Consider the following 20240-nt stretch of genomic DNA (forward strand, 5'->3'; position numbering starts at 1 on the left):
TTTAAAAAAATCGCATCTAAGTAAATTTTAACCAATATAATATGTAGTTTTATCTGGTGAAATAAGAACAAACACCGCTTTTTGAATAGCTTTAAAATAAAATTTTAAACATAAAAAAATTGACTGATTTTTACTGTAGTTAGAACAAGTTTTGGAAACTCTGATAAATTTAATAAAACGGGAAATATTTCGTGATGACTTATTACAATAATAATTAACATTGCTGCATTCGTTATTTGTGAATATTATATGAAATAAATTCTGAAAACTCTTGACAACCTGAGACTGCAGCCATCATTCCGTTGACATATCAATGAAAATCAAAAAGACTTACAAGAATAATTTGGCACCGTGCCCTAGTGCGTAAAACAAGACTATTAAATTAAATTTAATAATAACCATTAGTTGTAGGTACATAATAGTATTATGATGGTTTCTATACTATGTATTAATAATCCAAAATAGCTGTCACTTGACATGACATTATTATACGTAATATTATTTGATTCATTTCCTTCTGTTTCTAATACTGATTCTCATTGTTCATGTTTTAAATCTTCAATTTCTTTTTAATGGCTTGTTTTCCGTTTCGTAAAAAAATATCAAATGGGTAGGTAGACTGAAATAAATTGTATTTCAGAATTTTTAATTTAATTAATAATATTTAGAATCAATTTAAAATCTAGTCAGTAATAATGTCTTATGAATTATTATTTTTATCATAAATATTTTAAGGGATTACTTACAACCCCAGTTAACCCCGGTAAAACCAGTAGGATTTGTCCATAGTTTGTGCTTGTGATACAACATAATATATAAATACGACATTTTTCTACAGAAAAGAAATCTATGTTTATGATTTAGCAAATAATTATCTATTGGTTTTTTTGACTACACGATCCCGAAAAATGAACACATTACCTACTGATATATTAGGATTTAGATAATAACTAGTGAGTTTTTAAAACACTCTCTAAACTAGTGTCCCCTATTATTATAATGAAAAGAAAGAGTCGATCAAATATTAAACGAAGATATGGATTTTTATTAAAAACTCGACTTTTAAATATTATATAGAAGTCCGCATTAATAATGATAGGTACTTTTGATGATGTGGTCAGTAGGGAGCGGATTTATATGCAACAAAAAACATGATTATATGCATGGACGTATGCACTTAAAATCAATAAAATATGCACTAAAGCCGAAGAAATATGCAGTTAAAAATTGACATTTATGTGGGAAAAAATTGTAAATACCCACTTTACCCAATATTACTGACAAAAAAATTAATAACTAGTTAAAAAATTTTCAACATAATACGATAACACAACAAAAAAACATAAACAATGAATATAAAGTTAATCAATTACGATTTTCAAAATAGTTTTTTCACAAGTACAAATAGTTGAATAATAAATGCAATGTAAACCAAACATAACTTAAAAAACAAAAACGACACACTTAACTATTCCTAAATACTATTCTCTGTTTTTTGCCCGAAAAAAAATTACAATATTTTTTCAATATTATGCTCTGGGATTAAATTTTCCGCATATGTATCTGTCAGTATTTTGTTTATATGAGGAAACCGACCTCTCAACGTCCACAGAGGTGATTGGGCAAACTTTAAATAAAAGTGCCCGAGTTGGCTTCACTTTTTCTGATAAATCCACAGCTCGGAGGTGGCATTAAAATGCAAGTACATCTAAACTATCTACCTTCCTAACTAAGTTATATTTCGATAAAATAATTTAAAAAAAAACTAAAATTATATATTTAAACGCTCTAAAATATGCATTTATTTATGAAATATGCACTAATGTCTCAAATATGCTCTAACGTCTCAAATATGCATTTATTTATATGCACAGTAAAATTTTATTTTTGGATTCTGTGTCTTTCAAAACACTATGCAACTCTCATAGCTGTGCATACACCCTAACAAAACATGCACTAGCACATAAATCCGGGCCCCAGTGATCAGATATTAAATAAAAAAAACGGCATACTTTGTATACTGAATTGTTGAGAAATAACCCATTTTATGTTAAGTTATAGTAGTTATACCTAGCTACTAGTTTACAACGGTTATTTCAGAAGAAAGTTAATCCCGAAATTTCCGGATCAATCCGGAATTCCGATTCGGGAATGAAAACTCTAATTACCATACCACATAATACATACCATAATAAACGTACTGCTTAATAAAACAATATTATGATGACGTAGGTATATATATACAAGTTCATTTAACTTTGGCGATTGATGATAAATTTCTCTTAAAATTGCCGCATTTCTTGTCGGCAGTCTCTATAAGAAAATAAATATGATTGTGTTATCAAAATGTCAAAACATGACATAATAATAAAAGTTGTAATGTGAATATAAACAATGCAATGTAACATTTTTTATTTTTTTTTGTAGTAATATTTTGACCCAAATTCCACGATACGAATATAAACAAGAAATTCATTTTTAATGTGAATAATAATAAAAAAATCACAAACAATATTATTATATAGGTAATTGATTATCATACGATAAGACTCAAATTAATAACTTAGATAAATGATGGTAATTTTAAATTTGTAGATATTTACGTAGTTTTTGGCATCTTTTTACTCAGGTTATTTCCTTGACAGTGTCAAAAGGCCTGACAATAGATAGCTGGTATTTACTGTTCAGAACTATGCTAATGCGACACATGTTTCCTCTTCTTCAAGACATTGTGTAACCATTTTCGAAATAGAAATTCAATTAAATTGGCGAAAATGCCGACTGTTAATAAAGCTGTAGTTCGTATGCAGTCCCCATTTTGGAGGAGTAAACATTTCTCTCACTTGTCGAAAGTCTTCTGACGCACTTGTCTCATTGTTTCAGAAATGGAGCGCATCGTTGTGGTGTCGTGCAAGGAGTCTCCCGAAGCGGAGCTGTGGGCCGATTATCTCATATCCTGCTTCAATAAAATAATGTCCCAGAAAGCTCGCCAGCACTACAAGTGAGTAACCAAATAATACCTACTATCAACTATCCCCGTTCCGATAAGTGCCAACACTCAAAGACGATGAGAGTCGTCGAACCCAATTAATTGATTATTCACTTTTCGAACATGCGCGGGAAGTGTTCTTTTACGTTGGCTAAACTGAAACTGGGGCAATCTGGCATCACTGTGCAAATTTGAATAATCTCAATTTGAATTTATTAACTTCACATGCAAGCCTGGATAGTGTATTTTATTCATTATCGAACCACTAATAATTATTAAAAAAATAAATACTACGAAAATGCCGGCATTTGGCTTTTCTATTCTTACTTTCAAGCATTGTGATGTTTTAAGGTACTGTTCGGTTAAAGCGGATACAGCGGAAAACGCATTTTGAAAATAGCCGATAAACTGGATTATTTGTTAGTTTGGGTTAGTTTAGGTTAGGTTATGTTAGGTTAGGTTAACCTAACAAATAATCCAGTTTATCGGCTATTTTCAAAATGCGTTTTCCGCTGTATCCGCTTTAACCGAACAGTACCTGTTCTAATTAACAATAGTATTGTAAAACCACAACACAACACAAAACATAACATTTGACTAAAGTCTGGTTGAAATAAAACAATAATCGAATCACATATAGTGCAATCATTGTTAGCAAGGCTGTAGGAGTTAGTATTGCCATCTTATGTTAATTATAGTACAAAATATCAAAAGGTATAAAATAATATATACATTGAAAAAATATATAAGTATAATACTCGGTTATTTTGAAGTGGCAATTTTTCAAATTAATAGCATTTTGGAGTAATTGATAAAAACAATATATTTAACTTTATAACATCATTTTTTGCTGGACCAAAATTAAAGTATGATTATAACTATTGTATGGTTGACAACACCGGTCGGAGTCATGATTTATGATATTTTTGCGGAATCGAAATCGACTAATTTCGATACTTTTATATAATAATGTATGTATATTTCGAAAATAGTACTTTTGATTTAAAAAAAAGTATGTATTACCTTTATTTATTGATAACAATCTCATTTATAAGATTGCTTCTAAGACATGGCGCTGCTAGTACCTGTTTGAAGTGATTAGGGGTGTGCAGTGGTGAGGGGTGGAGGTGGGCTCTTAAGATTAGACATAAATAGTGCACACTAAACTTTGTCAGTCATACTTATTTGTTTTCATTGAACTAAGAATACAATTTGCTGATTGTGCTGGTTAGTTTTTAAAATCCAATTAAACCCTGCCTAAACCAAACTTATAATAGTTTAGGTACGCTATGGGCGATCTGACAAAAATAGTTCACACTTTTTCAATCATACTTTGTTTTCGTTGAAGAATACATCTTACAGATGGTGATGGTTAGTTTTTTTAATTCATTAAACCCTGCCTAACCAAAACATAATCGATAAAAAATAATCTTCTATCTATAAAACATCTAAATTTATGTTTGGTTTATTGTCATAATTTTTGATATTTTATAGATAAATGACTATTTTTGCCGTATTATCTGCTATGGCTTGGATTAGGCGAGGTTCGAATTGAATTTTAAAAACGAACAAACAATATCTACACATTGTAGTCTTAGTTCAATGAAAACAAATACGTATGACTGACAAACTTTAGTGTGTAGGTACTGTTTATGTCAAATCTCAACAGCCTACCTCCACCCTTTGCCACTGGTGTGCAAAAATTAATCACAAAGTACAGTAACATAAATTAATCAAATAAAATAATACATTCTCCTTTTTTTAGAGTGATGTCGATGAGCATAGAGAGTATAACAGTACAGCTAGAAGACAATCCAAAAGTAAAACACGTATCCACTGCAAAACTGCAATTGCTGATAATGTGTCCAAGGCTTTTGCAGCACGTCTCTGAGCTGGAAGATGCTTCCTTAGATATTTTGAAAATATTTCAAACAGACAAGATGCTTACAATGCTCCTTGGCGTAACCGATGAATGTCTTATGGATATACACCAAAAAGGTTTGAAATGTTTCTTTAGCAAATATATTTTTGACACAATGTTAGCCAATTCCAATATTAGTTGTTAGTGGCATACATTTTGTATACTATCTGTAATTTCCACTAATTTCTAAATTCTCTTACCTGCCTCAAAGGGATCATTAAACTACCAGAGACACCTAGCGGAAAAATACGAAGCTTGCAATTTGAGACATTTTTTTGATAATTTTCAATTTCAACTGTATAAATCGATACCCCAAGTTCAATAGGGGAACAACTCAAAATTTAAAGGTTTTGAGTTAAGAATGCCATTCGATGTAGAATAATTTTCTCTTTATAATTCAGCAAAAAAAACAATCAAAAGTTTCTTTAATGTGTCATAAAATAGAATAACGCTTTCTGAGATTAATCAGTAATTCCGTTATATAATCAAATTTATTAGTTAATTCTCCATTAAAATGTACAATTTCATTGTGCATTGATGAATTCCACTAAATTAAATATAAAAAAACATACACTTTCATCGAAATCAAGGCTTTAAAATTAAAATGAGAATTACTGCAAAAAATTCAAACGCCATTATCTTGGAACAAGGTTTTATGAGTTGTTCCCCTATTGAACTTGGGGTATCGAAATTAATAAATATGTATGAAACATTAAAAAGAAGACAATTTTTAAGTCTAAGATAAATTATTTACAATTGTAAAAAAAAATCAGAATTTGTTACATATTTATCTCCCCAGTTACGTTATTATTACATTATATTTTATGGTCATATTTATTATTAAAATTTAGTTTACTAAGTTTTCATGTTTTGACATAGAGATTTTAGACTAATTCATAGTTTTAATATTATTTATATTTATTTAAAAAACATCGATTTTTATAAAAATATAAATGTGTATAACTTATTAAGTGTTTGTTGGAATATACCTGCTGATCGAGAAACGTGGTAAAATGGTAAATGTGGAATAAAATAATGCAAATATTTCGGAATAGGTAGATTAAATTTATAGTAAAACCTGGTAATGGTTTATAAAGTTGTCTAATATTGTTCTTTAAATGTTGGAGTAGACTGTGTTTGAAAAAACTTACTTGCAATCCTGTATGCAATCTAATGCAATTGTGAAGGCAACCTATGTATCTGATTAATTCTGACAGCCTCTCTCTGATAATCGTTTGGCTTATTTGGTTATACATTTATAATATGTTACCTACTTACATATGATGTATGGGCAATTATAGAGCATAGATAAAACATTTTATGCCATAAAATTAATTATCTACAGCTCGGTTAGACCTACCAAGACTTGACATGTCTGCCAATATTGTTGTTTACTTAAATCATTATTATAATAATATATATATACATTTAATCAATATTATGTTATGATTATACATAAATGATTTAAAAGCTTTGTTCATTACATTTCATTTATCAAATTAATAACCTACTTAATAGAATTGCTAATTGTTAATTTAATTTATTTATTTATTTGTAGCTTTCCCTTCGTATGATCAATGGCAGAGAATGACTGTAAAAGCGGATGACAGTGCTTTTGTGGACAATTTCCTCGCTACAGCCGTTGATATTTTGAGCAAAAGATTACGCACCCCCACTGAGAAAGCTAGTTTCTCAATTATCCCAAAGAAAATTAAACCAGTGAGTATTTATTAACGCTGAAAAACAAAATTACACTAAACACCTATCTCTATTGTGATAAAATTGCATAAGTAACTTTATTGTAAAATAAGTTGTGTACATATGACATAAAACCTTTCAAAGCGTCCCATGTCGATTTTGAAATTCACTGGAAAATAGACATAGAACCTTTTGCCTGTCTTACAGAGTTGTGTACAGTAACCAAGTAGATACATTTGGTGGCGAGTTTTGTTACTACAGTCGAACTTGGTTATTACGAGAAAGATGGGACCGACTGAATTTGCTTGTTATAAGCATTACTCTTTATATCGTTATGTAACATTTTTCGCGCCATGTTCTATTTAAACATAGAACATAAAAAATCTGAAAACCATCGTAAAAATCCCCGAAACAAGCATGGCATTCATAAACTACAAAAGAAGTTGTTTATTGTAATGAAGTGGTGAGCCGCCGGCGCTGGTAGGTACCTACTAACTTCACAAAGCTTTGATTTTTTACATGCAATTTCAACCATATGAGTGGATACTTTTTCAATGTCGTCGGCAAAAACACCAATTAGGTACTTAGACACTTAACTAGTGTCTTAAACATAATCCGATCCCGGCGGTATCGGTCTAGTTAACTGCCCAGTCGGATTTTATCGCCTAGGGTCGAAAATGTTGTTTTTAAACGATCGACACATTAACAGTTTTGCTCGGTATACCCGAGAAGTAGCTCACCAAAATATCAATGAATGTTTCCTCATTGCATCCAAGATCTCGCTATTTCCGTGATCGTAATAAGCAAGTTCCGACCGTAATTGAATATTCGCAAGTGGCCTATGAAGCAATATAATATATACTTTTTAATTATTAACACTACAACAGACCATGACGCCCAATGAGAGTAGTGTAATTAGTATATATACGTGAAACAATCACAAACACACAGGCTGTGAGAAAATCACAAAAATATATTGTGACCTCACTGGGAATCGACAAGAGTGATAGCTCTGCAAAATTCTAAAATATTAACGTAATATAGGTTCTTAAGAAAATGTATAACAATGTGCAAGAATTGGTTCGCACTGCAATAATATGTTATGTTTACTAAATTTAATATGCAATACAAACAATATCTTTTGGTTTGTCTTTGCGTGTATTTGATAGTTGGGTATTTTTTCTGACCAGTCTGTTTTTGTTTTTATAGGGCCAAAACAGGGTCATCGCACTTCTGAACGAGCCAATTACCAATGAAGATGTGATCACCGTGCGTGTCGATAAAAAGGGAGAAGTGCTCGACATCAACTCATTCAAGAAGAGGAACCCGTATACTCTTCAGTTCGATGTACCAGGTGCGTGCGTACTGATGATTTTTAAACGAAATCACTCAAATACTAGCCGATAAGTAAAATTTAGATTTTAATAAACAACCTAAATTCGGATAATACATATTGATATAGATAGATACGTTAGATGTCTGTTAAAAATTGCAATATTCACCCTTCTTGCTATGTGGCTAGAGTTCATTTTTAACTACATACCATAATATGAATTTTTACAATATTTGACAGACAGCCGTACATGTGTTAGCAGAATAGGATAACTGAGGCGTCTAATTACAAAAAGCGACAAGTCCACAATTCAATATTTTCGGGAAACAACGTTTTTATCTTTCAAGCTTCAATTATTTATATTAACATGAGATTATTTTTTCCGTTGTATTCTATGTCGAAATTAGAACTAAATGGCAATTTGTTTCAGCCGATAAACTCTTATTATTTGTACCTCACTTTTAAATTTATTCCGCATAAGGCACATATTTCCGTGGCACTGTCATGAGTTTACCAGATTCTACAGCATGGGAGACGCCCTTTTCAATATTGAACGTTCCCTTATTGGTTGACTTAAACACGCGCGAAATCAACCAAGCTTTAAATATTATGAAACACGGACTTGGCGCTTTTTGTAATAAATCGAGACTTCGTAGGTTTATGTCGCGTTTTGGAATTTATAGATCAATACATATTGTGTAAAATTATACAAATTAAAAATTAAAATTAAAAAAAAATTTTTTTTGGAATTAGACGCCTCAACTATATTGATGTTCCTTAGTAAATTGTAATGTAACTATTGTTGTACACTAATTAATTGGCCATTCGATATAATTAGCATGTTATTTAAATGCGGTGATTAAATAGTAATTAGTAAATAGTAGTCAACAAGTTAATAAATGAAATTTGAACAATTTTATTTAGAGTTATATAATGTACAACAAAGTATACTGAGTTAGTTAAACACACTGCAATTGGAATACAGGTAACCCAGTGTTCATTGCGGCTCCAGATTTCTTATATTGCGAGCTATTTTTAATATTTTTTTGTCTTTGACTTGTTTTGACATGTACCACATGTCAGGAATTCGTGAAATCGGTAAAATTATTGCTCCGTCTCGTCGGAAAAATAATTTGACCGTCTGAGCCTAGATAGGCAATATAACAAAAAATCTAACACACTTATTATATAAATATTTTCAAAAAATTTTCGAGCGCTCCGTTTCGTAAATTTTACATTTCGACCGCTGTAATAGGCACAGACAGGCCAAGCAGAGTAAACAATGTAGATTCTTTTTTTGCAACGAAATATTATCTTTTCAGTTTATTGCAATGTTATATTACTTTTATTTTATTTATGATGTTTATTTTGTTTTTAAATCTCGTGTTGATCATGAAATTTTGCTTATCATGACTGTGTCCAAAACGTATCCCTCGTGATCAACAAGGGTTACCTGTAATTATATTGACATCCAAAACAATTCGTTTGAGCAGTCACTGTCCTCCCAATTAGAACCACCACTAATGACAGGTTAGGTGTCTTGCGATAACAAACAAATGTTGCTTTCAATGTCTTAAATCGGTTATCAGGGACACAGACACAATGGCAGTGTTCACATTTACACCATGTATAAGTCGGAAAAAATACATAGGCAGAGAAAGATCTTTAAACTACAGTATGTAAGGAATACCTAAGAGAACGCTATAATCTGTATTCTATAAACTGGCGTACACGTCACATGGAAAGCATTATGCCATCGCGTTCAACTGTTGCAAGTTTTCAATGGGAGGGAACAAGATGGATGCTGAAGCGGGGGAGAAACCGGCACGCCAGCTTATAGAAGACAGAATGTAGTCAGATAAGGCCATAGATAGTATCCATACAGTGACTGTGTGCAAGGCGAGGAAATTTACTAGACAGTGACAATTAGAAAAAGTCACCTCAACATTAAAAAATGAACGAATTTTTTTGTATCAAAATTTTAACTAATATTATTTTTACAGATTGTTGTTTGGAAGTCTCCATGCTGGTTTGGATAAAAATTGAAAAGAATGGTGTCCCGTGTGGCAGTCGTCAGATAAAGTGTGAAAGTCGACTTAGGGAATTGGATCAGATACTTCGAGCCAGTGAGAATCCATTGGAGTTCATGTGCCAAGTATGTTAATAAATTTACAAAAATTATATCCATTTCTTTTCCATAAAAACTGTTGTTGTATTACTTGTACTGGGTTCTAATTAACTACCTGACAATCAGTCTACAATTGACAATAACTTATTCAAGTTTATCAATATCTGTGTATGGGTGTGAATAATATGTTATAAGTCTAAAAATAATATAAATTCTCAGGGCAGCTATTTGTACGCTTGGCTTTCTGTGGCAAATCAGATTATATGTTTTTAAATTTTAATAAAACGTTTGTAAATTCTAAACAAACTAAAATTTAACAGCACTGTTGATTTACCGCAAAAAGCCAAACATACAAATAGCCGCACTGAGAATTGATGTTCTTAGATTTATCAATATATTCACGCCATACACGGATATAATATGGTGTGAATATATTGATATAATATGTCCATCCTAAATCATCAGTTGAGTTTTGTAAATCAGGTAAATTGTTCTGTATTTGGGTGTGTAGTGTAGATTTAGATTGATTTCATTGCATCAGATTATGATATCACACTTTGAAGAACTCTTTTATGCTGCATTAAAAAACGCCCATGATGGCCGAGCAGTAACATGTCAGCCCATAAAGCCGGGTTTGAATCCCGGGTATGGCAAAAATTCACATGTTGTTTTTCAATGTGTTTTTGGACCTAATAGATTGAGCAAGTGGCTAAGGCCTTGTCCACATGGCGCGTGTCTCGCTGTGAGTGCATGTGGACACCTCAAAGAGGTCACCTGTACCTCGACAGTACGCGACGGTCGTCACAGCGCAAGTCCACGTGGACGGCTTGATGAGGTCACATGTACCTGGAATGTGCGCGAGTCAAAGCGTGCCATGTGGACAAGGCTTCCGGAGACTCATTTCATGATCTTCTTAAGATCGAACATGGTAAAAAAATATATCAAGTTAGAGTTATCTATATATGTCATCACACATTAAGAGCACACTTCAGTGAAACGGCATATAATTTTCAACTATAGGTGCGACGAAATTGTGGACTCGCTGGCAATCGGAGAGCGAAAGTCGAGCTGTGAACACGTCAATTTGTTTCGTGATGGCGACGGGGGTAATAATTCTTAAATCGTGTAAAGATGACTAAAAAACATTACCCATTTACTTGAAAAAGAAAACATGTCAATGAATATATTATTATTATTGGTACTAATAGAACAATAAACAGAACATTAAATGGACGCATGTTTAATTTTTATGACAAATTATATTTCGTTCAGCACGCGTCATTTACACAATCCGCGTATCGCCTAGACACGATCTTTTTAGACCGTCCCCCAGCTGAGGTATAGCCTTAAGGGTCTGATATAATGTGATGATTTATAACAATGATAAGAGACGTTCTAAAAATTACAATACCAACAAAATATTAACTCATTTTTTTCTGAGAATAAGATATTTCGTGAGAACATTATATTGAAATCTATAATTTCGATAAAAATGGTTGGAAAAATGTGGCATAATTTAGACGGGGGATTGAAAGATTATTTTACAATGTGGGACAGTGTGGGAGATATATTTCATTTATGGATGACCCCTTATGATATCGTTGTCATATTTGGACATTTTGAAATGCACACTAGTCAATTAAATAGTTCATAAGAAAGAGAATGTTAGTTATTGAGGTTTTGTTCTATAATTTTCAGACACTGGGCTTCAAGATGACAGACCGAGATCAGCTCGATAATTGGATGCTGACAGCTTTCCAAAGAAATATTCCACCACATTTCAATCTCTTGTCGACACCACTTCAAGCTAATATGAAAACCAACAGTCCAAGTAAGTTAATCGTTCACTTGTAGACAAGATTCATATATTCCATACAATTTAATGCAATTCCTAATGGTTTTTATTTTCTTCTATGTCTGTCTCAGACAAAACTTAATGTCTATTATGGATGGAGGCATGTTTGACAAAATGGCTGCAGAACCAAATTGGTCTGGAGTGAATAGTGCCTTCAAACGTGACTAACTTCCCATTGTGTGTCAAGTGTTTAACCAGTATGCATTACTAGTTCTAATGTATGCATGTGAAACATGGATAATATAAAGCTCTGGCAGACTCTCGCCGATCATCTGCCTCGATCGTGAAATGTCATTTTTACTGATCTGGAGCGATTTTCCAGTTTTCAAGATACGTACGATTTCGGTAATCGTCGACTCAACTGAGCCGTGCGTGGAAAATATTAGTTATTCTATATTGGCCACGACTCCAGGGGAAATATCCAAAATGACATTATATGATCGGGTGCGATCAACGTGAGTCGTTGAATCTGCGAGTCCGCTAGTGTTATTTGAGCTTAACAGAAATCCATAAAATACGAGTAACGCGGAAAGACCACAAAAGAAATTAATAGATAAAGAGGCACACAAGAGTATGTGACATGATAGAAGTTTCCAAGTTGATTAAAATGGCAATGGGTCAGACATTTCGCTCAGTGAGAGACATGTTATTCAGCCCTACAGTGGTATCCGGAGGGGTACTAAACGGCTGTGGGACCACCTTACAACCGTCTGAATCGACAAACTCGTCAAGTTCAGCAAGGTATGTGGCAGCAAAGACTAGGGTCAGAGGAGAGAGAATCAACCCTGACTGACAATGATTTATTCTCTAATTTAATGTATAATATCGTCACCGTTCAGGCAAAAGTCACCAATCCTGAAAATGGCAGTTTTGAGTTGAGTATGTCACCCGAAGCGTAAAATTATGTTCTTTAAGATGCAAAACTCACCTCGGTACATTAGTAAGTAAAATTTTGCTTAAATCCGAATTATTTGTTTTTCACTAAATGACTTTCGATAAAATCTTAACAAGCAAAAGTCATTATAGGTGAATAGACATTATTGACTCTATAAAAAAAAAATCCTTCGTTATAAATATACAAGCAAAAGTCACTATACTATGGATGGTGAGTTTTACTGATCCTTCTTTTGGCTAACATTGTTCAGATTATTAACAAGCAAAAGTCACCAAACCATAATTTGAGCTACCTTGCCTCCTTCAAAACCTTCCAGATGTTTTAATTAGAATCAAAAAGTAAAAGTACCTTAAAGAAATTATTAAGAAGACATGAGAAAATAATTTAATGTAGATAAAACCTTAAAAACATTAAAATCTGATTTTTCCTGCATTTTCAAACTTTCAAATTGCGATATCTTAAAACTATGTTTTTAGGGTTGGTGACTTTTGCCTGAACGGTGACGATATGTACCTATTTAAAACTAAGCCTGGCTGACTGATTTGTAGACAGCCAATTGCATAGATTTTAATGGTGAATTAAATTACAGGTGTAGATGAGTATCCGTCTCTGCTTCACTTTGCGGCCCGGTTTGGTTTGGAGCGCCTCTGTTGGCAGCTGATGGAGTGCCCTGGGGGCGAGGCAGCGTGTGACGCCCGCAATGTGCGGCATCTCACCCCGGCTGACTTGGCTCAGGCTCACGGATTCCCGGACTTGGCCGCTGTCTTACGAGGATTTGTGGTATGTTATTAACACATGAACTTTACTTCTAAAGCCGCATTTGAATGCGAATATTTGTTCTTCCCCCACTCCAGCGAAATGCTTATGCTTGCTCAACAAAAAGCGGAAAATTTCGCTGGAGTAGGGGAAGAACAAACATTCGCTCGCTTGGTCTAAATGAGGCTTAACAATCTGTAATTAGTTTTTATAATTATTTTTTGTATATATAGTACATTTTATGTAAATTCAACTGTTGTAAATTAAATCTCTTCGCTTAATATGGGGAGTAATGAGTATAAGAGACATCTAGTAATGAAATTATGAGATGCAATTAAATAAAACTTACTGAAAAATTACCACTGATTCAACATAACTAGAGGAAATAATATAAATCGATTTATAAAACAAATCCGTGTATGGCGTGAATATGTTGACTTGACAAGTCTAAAAACATCAATTCTCAGAGGTTGGTATTCTGTGGTAAATCAGGAATGTTTACATTTGACTTTGTTGCGAATCTATAAGCATTTTACTAAAATTAAAAATAATTATCAAAAAACATATAATTTGATTTACAAAAGAATACCAACCTTACAAATAGCTGCACTGAGAATTGATGTTTTTAGACTTGTCAAGTCGACATATTCACGCCATACACGGAAAAATAGTAATTTTTTCAGTGTTGGAAATTAGACTTGAAAAATACTTTTTCTGGTTTCACTAAACCAGAATAGCTATTGACAATACAAAACAATGCTGTCTTTAAAGAGTATTTTTATGAAATAAATTTGTTTAATCACTGTTTTATCAGTTGCCAATCATTAAAAAATGCTTTTTATCATTCCAGCAAATGAGTGAGTTCTCGAACATGTATTATTATCTGAAAAACATGAGTGAGGAGCCGTCAGAGGCTGCCGCTCCGCAGGTAGCACAAAACAAGATTCTCAATACCGACCCGACACGAACTTCATGGGAAAAATTCAACAGCAACAATGTGAAGACCGGCAACACCCCACTCAATACTCCAGACAGCAATCGATCAGATCCGTTCAGCGAAGAGTGTCTTCAAAACCTCGAGGCCAAACATTCACATAGAATGATTAAACCTCCGGAGAGTCCGAGAGTTCTCGCACCGCCCAAGAGCTGTTCCGGAGAATGGCTATACGAAAACGATTTCCATCCCATGAACGCTTCTTTCACGTCGCAGAGCAGCGTGCAGAAAGCAATCGAGCACGACTACCTCATTCAGCCGTCCAACAGAAAAGTGGAAAACTTCACAGAGGTATCGTCTCCGTGTCGACCGCAAAAGATTGATCTGAATCTATCTCACAAACCAACTGTCACTCTTAACTCTCCGGTCGTTGAAAAGTTACCTCCGTTTACGTTACCGCCGGAATTTTTCGAAATGAAATCAAGTTTCATGGGATGCTCCGCGCCAAAAAGCAAGTTAAGCTCATCGCTGTCGGTGAGTTCTAAAAGCTCCCACGATCACCAAGTGACCACTCCCACCGGTCAAGACGAACTGGCCGAGATAATCAACGACTTCAAGAAGAACGTGTTCACGATTTCTGAAGTCGAAAAACTTGTTATGGATTGGCGCAATCGAAACGAGACACAGCAATCGCTGAAAGAGAAGCAAGAGCAGCTCAATAAGATGAGAGAAGAGTACGACAAGTTGCAGAGGCGGATCAAAGACGATATGAAGAGACCGACGCCCTTTGAAAGAGTCAGGAAGATATTCTCCAAAGGAAAATCAAAAAGTAAGTTAACCATTTTGTGATGTCAGTGGCGAAGGGTGGAGGTAGGCTGTTAATATTCGCCATAAATAGTGCACACTAAACTTTGTCAGTCATAGGTATTTGTTTTCATCGAAAGAAGACTACAATTTACAGATAGTGTTGGTCAATTTTTAAAATTAAATTAAACCCTGCGAAAACCAAACCATAATAGGTAATAGTTAAAAAATACTCATCTATCTATAAAATATCTAAAATTATGCAATTAAATGATATATAAATTTGGATATTTTTAGATAGAATAATATTTTTTATCTATTATAGTTTTAATGAATTAAAAAAAAATAACCAACAATATGTTTAATATGTATTCTTAACCCAACGAAAACAAATAAGTATAAATGAAAGTGTGCACAATTTTGTCATACCTACCACCCAAAATAATATACCAAAACTATTATGGTTTGATTTAGGCCTGGTTTAAAAACTAACCAACACCATCTGTAAAATTGTAGTCTTAGTTTAATAAAAACAAATACGTATGACTAACAAAGTTTAATGTGCACTATTTATGGCGGATCTTAACAGCCTACCTCCACCCTTCGCTATTGGATAATGTAATGTGCTTCTTGAATGAAAATAAAAACAATCATTTTGTTAATAATTATCTTCTACATCTTTTCTTATATTATATTATGTACAATGTTTAAATTGAATGCTTACAGATAGTAAAAATGGAGTCACTGATGTCAAACCGGGTGGACCGAGACCAAACAGTGGACTGAGCATTCACAGTGTGTCAAGTAAGATATAGTTTTTTCTGTTACCTTTAATTGAAGATATCAAATTTTACACAGTTATTTACGCATGCTATTTTCTGATTTTGAAACTATATTATACTACATAGTACAGAGTACAGTAAAAACAAAACAATAATGCGGTCGGTCGATAGTGTATATGGGGAGCCGTGATAAATGCCTGGCAGCCGATGACCGCGTATTTGTACGTATACGTACATTTACAATCGACGAACCGCATCATTGTTTCGTTTTTACTGTACATTCATACGTTATTAACTATATTTATTTAACAGGTTCATCTTCAGGACGCTTGAGCACAGCGAGCGGCGGAAGCCTCGGTGATAGCGGAACGCAATCAGATAATGAGGATATTAAGGTATTTAAAACTTTCAAATATGAGAATTTCTTGCATATTTCCATTATTATAATAATAGTCAAACACTATTCTTAAATTATTTAGATAACGTCATGTAAGATTTCTATACTTAAGGGGGGACATGGTCGTCGAAGGTCAAAATTGAGTTTTTATTGTATTTTCAAACCATGATACTGGACACTTCTCAAACGTTGTAGATAATCTATTTATATAATTTTGAAGCCTTATTATCCTTTATAGTTATTTTAAACATTTGATGACTGCATAAAGTATTTTTGTTACATAAAATAGTATTCTATTAAACCTCTCGCTCTAATGTTTTAGAATATAGTCATATTTCGGTACATAAATGTGCAGTGGTGTTAAAATTTTTTACTTTTATTAATTTTTAAACGCATTTATAAAACCATTAGTATAATTTATTACGAGATAATTTTTGTAAAATATTCACGATAAAAAATTATATTGATAATCTCTGTGATCCCAAATTTGACAAGAATTAGGCATTTTATTATTCAAAAAATCGGCAAGATTAACACATTTGAAGATGATTCTAAAGATACTTATTATAAGCTATGTCTTTGACCATTCAAGCGTGATAAACATCTTATGAATAATGATTGCTTTATAATAATTATTGACCTAAGAATAAGGTAGTGTTTTTTTGAAATACGCCATTTCTTTTGGCATTCCCCAGTGGTTAAGCTACAACATACGGCCGTAGCCATAAATTGACAAACTTTAATTAAAGTAGGGAGTAAAATTATGTTAACGCGCGTGTTTGAACATGTACCTAACCGAATTTTTTTTTATTTTTTTTTTAAACGGTACATGTTCAAACACGCGCGTTAATATCATTTTACTCCCTACTTCAATTATAGTTTGTCAATTTATGGCTACGGCCGTATGTTGTAGCTTAACCACTGGGGAATGACAAAAGAAATGGCGTATTTCAAAAAAACACTACCTTATTCTTAGGTCAATAATTATTATAAAGCAATCATTATTCATAAGATGTTTATCACGCTTGAATGGTCAAAGACATAGCTTATAATAAGTATCTTTAGAATCATCTTCAAATGTGTTAATCTTGCCGATTTTTTGAATAATAAAATGCCTAATTCTTGTCAAATTTGGGATCACAGAGATTATCAATATATTTTTTTATCGTGAATATTTTACAAAAATTATCTCGTAATAAATTATAATAATGGTTTTATAAATGCGTTTTAAAATTAATAAATGTAAAAAATCTTAACACCACTGCACAGTTATGTACCGAAATATGACTATATTCTAAAACATTAGAGCGAGAGGTTTAAAAGAATACTATTTTATGGAACAAAAATACTTTATGCAGTCATCAAATGTTTAAAATAACTATAAAGGATAATAAGGCTTCAAAATTATATAAATAGATTATCTACAACGTTTAAGGAGTGTCCAGGATCATGGTTTGAAAATACGATAAAAACTCAATTTTGACCTACGACGAGCACGTGGGCCGTTAATCTAATTTGGCATCTTGAAATGTCAATTCATCAGTTTCTTAGTCAATGAATCAATATTTCCAAAACCCGATAAATCAAAAATCCATAGACCAAAATCTAAGAAAAAATAATATGTAATTTCACACAATATGTAATAATCTATCTATAACTTCCAAAAGCATATGGAAAAAAAGTTGAAAAAGTTAATGATAAATTAAAGTGATAAAAAAATGCCAATATAAATATAATCCAATTATTATTTTACTTATACATAGTCAAATTTCATACACATTTTCAGTGCCTAACCAATTATAGGTGAAAGTTGAGGACTGTCTGTGATGTTAATTAGATTATTTTTTATTCAAGAATGAATACACGGATTTAATTTATCATTCAAACCAACATTTATCGCATTCTGGTAGACAGCTTTACCAATTAAGCTACCGTCCCAGGTACATACTTCTATCCATGCCGATAATTCTTAACAAGCACTTCAGATGGGTTACATGTAAATTGTATGTATTACATTTCAACGTAGCACAGTTTGCACTGAGATGAAAGAATTATGCATTGTTCATGGAGCATTGCAGACAATAATGTTCCAATTTTATAAGATCCTAACCTAACCCAACAAATAATCTAGTACATTGGCTATTTTCAAAATTTGTTTGCCGCTAGCTTCATGTAAACCGACAAGAACCGTGTTTTATTTAGAAATGAATTTTATCTCAGTACTATACGACCCAAAGAGGTTAGACGGCCTTTAATATACGACCATATAGTTCCGATACAACATTTCACGGTAAAGTGTGATATGGCGAACTGCGTACGTACAAATTTCCAGACACGCTTTAGATGTGCATTTGTTGGGAAATATCAGCAAGGAATAAATACTTGGGTTAATAGCTTAATTGGTAAAGCTCTGATGTGGGCTCGAACCCTATTCGGTCCAAGATTTTTTCAAATAGCCATTGTTTCTGACCCTATTCCTAATTTATTATGTTTATTGTTACAGATGTTCATGGAAATGAAAAACATACAAAGGGCGACAACAAATAGTGAGCGTTCAACGGACAGCTCTGCCTTCGATGACTATCTGATACCTCCGCCTCCGCGACCGTTCATTTCCAACCAGACCGTCTACACGGGGAAGAATCAGCCTCTACCATGCATCCCCGTCCCAGGGATTCCCGGCATGTGCCATTCCAAACAGGAATACATGATCAAGACGCCGCCTCCCATGGACACCATCACCGAAAACCAGATACCTGTGCACCTGCAAGACGTCACGTCGGACAGTTTGCCCTGCTCCCAAGGGCAAAATGTCAACAAGAGCAGGTTTAATATGGCCAACGACGTGTCGGATCATCAATACATGAATATGTCACCCGCTTGATAAATGTATGGACCTACATATTCCTAATAATATTATTTATTGACTAATCACTATTTTACAGACTTATCTAAGGCCTTTTCCACATGGTACGTGTCTCGCTGCGAGTTAATGTGGACACCTCAATGAGGTCACCTGTACCTCGACCGCGCGCGACTGTCGTCACGGCGAGAGTGCTTTTGGATGATTCAATGAGGTCACATGTACCTGAAATGCGCGCGAATCAAAACGCGCCATGTGGACAAAGCCTAATATTCAACTACTAAATACTGACCCGAGAGATTTGTTATTATTTGAAAAATTCGCAAAAGGAGTACAAATTCATAATTATAACCACCAATTGAAATATTATAATTATATCACAAAACAGTGGCGTAGGGTGGAGGTCGGCGGTTAAGATCAGACATAAATAGTGCGCACTAAACTTTGTCAGTCATACGTATATATTTTCATTGAACTAAGGCTACAATGTATAAATAGGGTTTGTTAGTTTTTAAATTAGATTCTAAAAAAGGAATATTAAAGAAAAAATTATTCAATTAAACCCTGCTTAATCCAAGCGATAGTAGATGATAGTCAAGAAATATTCGTAAAATAGTATCTATAAAATATCTAAAATGATGCCATTATAACACATAATTTTACATATTTTATAGATAGAAGAATATTTTTTATCTATTATGGTTTGGTAAGGCAGGGCAAAATGAATTTTAGAAAATTAACATTATCTGTAATAATATGCACCTATTCTTAATTCAAGTAAAACAAATAAGTATGATTGAAAAAGTGATAGAACAAACAGCCATGATAAAAACAGACTGGTTGTATCCATAAATTGAAATGTACACCATATTGCTGTTGTCCAAG

The 20240-nt window shown here is 33.1% G+C and overlaps 1 protein-coding gene across 2 annotated transcripts in view; it reads left to right on the plus strand.

Annotated features, from left to right (window-relative positions):
- stumps (DBB domain-containing protein stumps) overlaps positions 1–19880 on the plus strand; it is a 55806-nt gene extending 35926 nt beyond the window's left edge. For both annotated transcript variants that reach the window (XM_085958450.1, XM_085958461.1), the window contains 11 exons: positions 2884–3001; positions 4755–4987; positions 6469–6629; positions 7818–7962; positions 9945–10096; positions 11768–11900; positions 13409–13599; positions 14426–15338; positions 16040–16117; positions 16408–16490; positions 18996–19880. In XM_085958450.1, the coding sequence (XP_085814576.1) occupies positions 2884–3001; positions 4755–4987; positions 6469–6629; positions 7818–7962; positions 9945–10096; positions 11768–11900; positions 13409–13599; positions 14426–15338; positions 16040–16117; positions 16408–16490; positions 18996–19376 (2588 nt within the window). In that variant the 3' untranslated portion in view covers positions 19377–19880. The remainder of the gene's footprint in view (positions 1–2883; positions 3002–4754; positions 4988–6468; positions 6630–7817; positions 7963–9944; positions 10097–11767; positions 11901–13408; positions 13600–14425; positions 15339–16039; positions 16118–16407; positions 16491–18995) is intronic.
- Positions 19881–20240: the final 360 nt, after the last annotated feature.

The sequence above is a fragment of the Rhyacophila brunnea genome, unplaced genomic scaffold, assembly GCF_057557595.1.
Source record: "Rhyacophila brunnea isolate RB1 unplaced genomic scaffold, BYU_Rbru_1.0 scaffold_11, whole genome shotgun sequence".
Classification (NCBI taxonomy): Eukaryota; Metazoa; Arthropoda; class Insecta; order Trichoptera; family Rhyacophilidae; genus Rhyacophila; species Rhyacophila brunnea.